At 45.2% G+C, this 2,937-nt stretch overlaps 1 protein-coding gene across 2 annotated transcripts; it reads right to left on the minus strand.

The window, feature by feature from the left end:
- Positions 1-496: 496 nt before the first annotated feature.
- LOC124671163 (phosphopantothenoylcysteine decarboxylase-like) lies at positions 497-2,659 on the minus strand. 2 transcript variants are annotated; one of them, XM_047207585.1, is made up of 3 exons: positions 2,552-2,659; positions 1,189-1,540; positions 497-1,089 (listed from the first exon to the last, which is right to left on the minus strand). In XM_047207585.1, exons 2-3 carry the CDS (start codon positions 1,516-1,518, stop codon positions 772-774), a joined length of 648 nt encoding a protein of 215 aa, XP_047063541.1. In that variant the 5' UTR covers positions 1,519-1,540; positions 2,552-2,659; the 3' UTR covers positions 497-771. The 2 variants fall into 2 exon arrangements, with proteins under 2 accessions (XP_047063541.1, XP_047063536.1); XM_047207580.1 differs by having other exon boundaries at positions 1,189-1,532; positions 2,552-2,626.
- Between the last annotated feature and the right edge of the window lie 278 nt (positions 2,660-2,937).

Consider the following 2,937-nt stretch of genomic DNA (forward strand, 5'->3'; position numbering starts at 1 on the left):
TAACTCTGAATTTTGGTTGAAATATTTCTCCTCAATATATATGATCGCCACTTCCTTTTGCTACTTTTTTCAGTCTAAGTTTTCTCCTATAACATGATTGCCATTTCCTTTTGCTACTTTTTTTTAGAGTCTTGTTACTGGTAACAGATGAATTTCCGACGTTGGCACGGTTATCCATTTATCCAGACGAGTCAACACAGCACTCAGCAGCCGTTCATCTCACACCACAACCTTTGTGGTTGTGGGGCACAAAACCGAAGTGTTCATGTTTACTGCTGGTAGTAAGGTCGAGATGATGACTGAACAGAGTTGCCGTCCCCCACCCCAATGCTTATCTGGACTTGGAATCATCTTATCTTGTTGCTTAGCCACAAGTTCTGGATCGCCAGGACCCTTTTTCTTGCACACGTCATTCTCACCTTGTCCCTGCAAGTACAAATTTGCAAGTGCCTAGCACAAGATGGAGAATGAGAAGTTTGCTGCTTGTGAGACCAAGTTTAAGTTATTTGCAAATCACTACAGAGAAATTCAGAACTACAATGGAGGTAGGTTCATCAGTACTAACAACACAGAACATTTATGGTTGGAACAACAACAACATTTCCCCAATATATATGACCTAACATCTGACAAATAAATATACTAATCCATAGGTACTACATGTTCACTGATACAGACACCGCTAGTAAAAACCTGATACTCTTCACTTCTTATACCCGGATGTGGGGTGTACTAAGCTCAACACTTGGGACATACCTATCATCGCATCAGCTAGGCAGGGTTGCTGCTGGAAGGCATCACACATGGACTGCCTGCACCAAATGTTTGTGCCTTGCACGCGAGCCTCACGGTCGTATGGATCTGTGAAGGTTCGGCCATTGCACCGTTCCCATAGTCCCCACAGGCCAGCCTTTTCGTGATGGGTGGGACCAAAGATATGCCGAGTTGGTTGATTATCTCGATATGGCGCCCTGTGAACGGGTTGCTCCACATGAAGGTGTTCATGGCTGGCGCGACAAAGAGTGGTTTCTTGTAGTCCCATGCTCTCACTATGCACGTCAGGAGGTTGTCACATAACCCACCAGCAATCTGAGAAACTAGCATAACGTCAGTTTAGGCAACACTGAAAGCAACTTGCAGAACTAGACTTCCCAACTGATTCAGAGCATGGTTCAGGCAGAAACAAACCTTGCCCAATGTATTTGCTGATAATGGAGCAATCACCATGATATCTGCCCACTTCCTCAGTTCTATGTGTAGAACCTCATCCCCTATCTTCTTCCAGCTAGACCATTCATCATCATCAGTGTAAAGAATGACGTCACTGGGCAGAGATGATCTATCAACAAAGTGCAATGCTGACTTGGTTGCCACAGCTCGGACTTCCGCCCACTCAGAGAAGATACGACAGAGGCTCTCAAATTTTATAGCAGCTACACTTCCTGAAGCAGCAAGGAGGACCCGTGGCTTACTGGGTTCCAGCATCAGGTTTTCCTGTACTGGTACAGTTGTAGCCATCTGATTTGCTAGGACTGCTCAACTGCAACAGAATTACGAGACTTCAGAGGATTAATGCTGGCATAAGAAAAATGATCAACAGTGCACGCTCTGGAATGAAATTAAAGAGAAACAGGGGGAATTCATTCCAAAGAAGCACAACAAATGATTCTTTGCTCCTGATTTAAGCAGCCATGAACTTTATCTTGTATTACCCTGAATATGATATGTTTTGCATTCAGAACTCTGATATCATCAACACAAATATCAAGTACTGTTAGTTTGATTAAGGTGCAGTTTGGTTGAACTACAAAAGCCAACACATTGACAATGTTAAAACCATAACTAGCGGTTCCAACTTATAATTAACATTCTCGGGTCAAATGTACAGTTCTGAGAGAAGCACACACTCAAGCGGTAATCGAAGATGAGTTAGCTGAACTAATAATCTGGCACCTTTTGCTATGGTGCTAACTTAGTACATCTCACTACATTGCAAATAAAATATAGCCCTACGCCATGTCAAAAATACATACATGTTGGGAACAGTTATGCTAGAGCAGACCCTGAACCAAACCTGCCAAAAAGGGCAGAATTAAGGTATTGGATAACCAAATTTTGTTCCTCCCTGACCTGGGGAAGCTTGCCTCGTGTGTAATCGACGCATTTCAATTCCAGATCAACAACAATTGGTGCCTTAAGTGTCAATTCACCCACGGAACTGCTGCTCTAGAATGCAACTAACATTTTCACAGTTAATTCGCAGCCACCGCTTGAAGCATGATCCTACGTTTTGTACGAAAATCGCAAAAGGGAAAGGCTCTAGTCTTTTAAGAACTACTACACGGTATCTGTATGTTTCTCAAGTAGGGGATACTGGTACACCATAGACACGCCGTTGATTACACAACAGATCTTTAGAAAGCACGGAAGCTACGGGAGGCCAATCCAAGAACTGAAGAACGGTGCAGTTCTTCAGCCAGCACCAAGTTAATGAGTTCATACACACAAATTCCTGCGACAACAGCGGCAGCAGAGCCCACGATCTACTTACCTCGGAGATGATTTTGTAGGGGCGCAGGCACAGGGACTGGGAATGGAGGCAGCGGCAGATGGAGCCCCGGAGGGGAGGGGAGGCGCCGTAGTGGAAGCCCGGTCCGGGGGCTTGCCGCTGCGGGCGAGGACGGAGTGGATTTGGGAGTGGCCGAACTGCCGGAGGCGCTGCGGAACGTCAGAAGAGTCGACTGGGCGAAGTCGTCGGCCAGTCGGTGGCGTTGCTGGGCTACTAGGCCGGAGACCACCGAGCTACAGATATGGCTCGGCCCATGTACACATTATTACTCCAAGTGTTTCCCTTTTGCCTTAAAAACAGTGTACTCTGAGCATTTCTTCCAAAATATGAAACCAGATTTGCAATCCTTTAATCGTTTTATTATTAAA

This window comes from Lolium rigidum, chromosome 1 (assembly GCF_022539505.1).
Source record: "Lolium rigidum isolate FL_2022 chromosome 1, APGP_CSIRO_Lrig_0.1, whole genome shotgun sequence".
Classification (NCBI taxonomy): Eukaryota; Viridiplantae; Streptophyta; class Magnoliopsida; order Poales; family Poaceae; genus Lolium; species Lolium rigidum.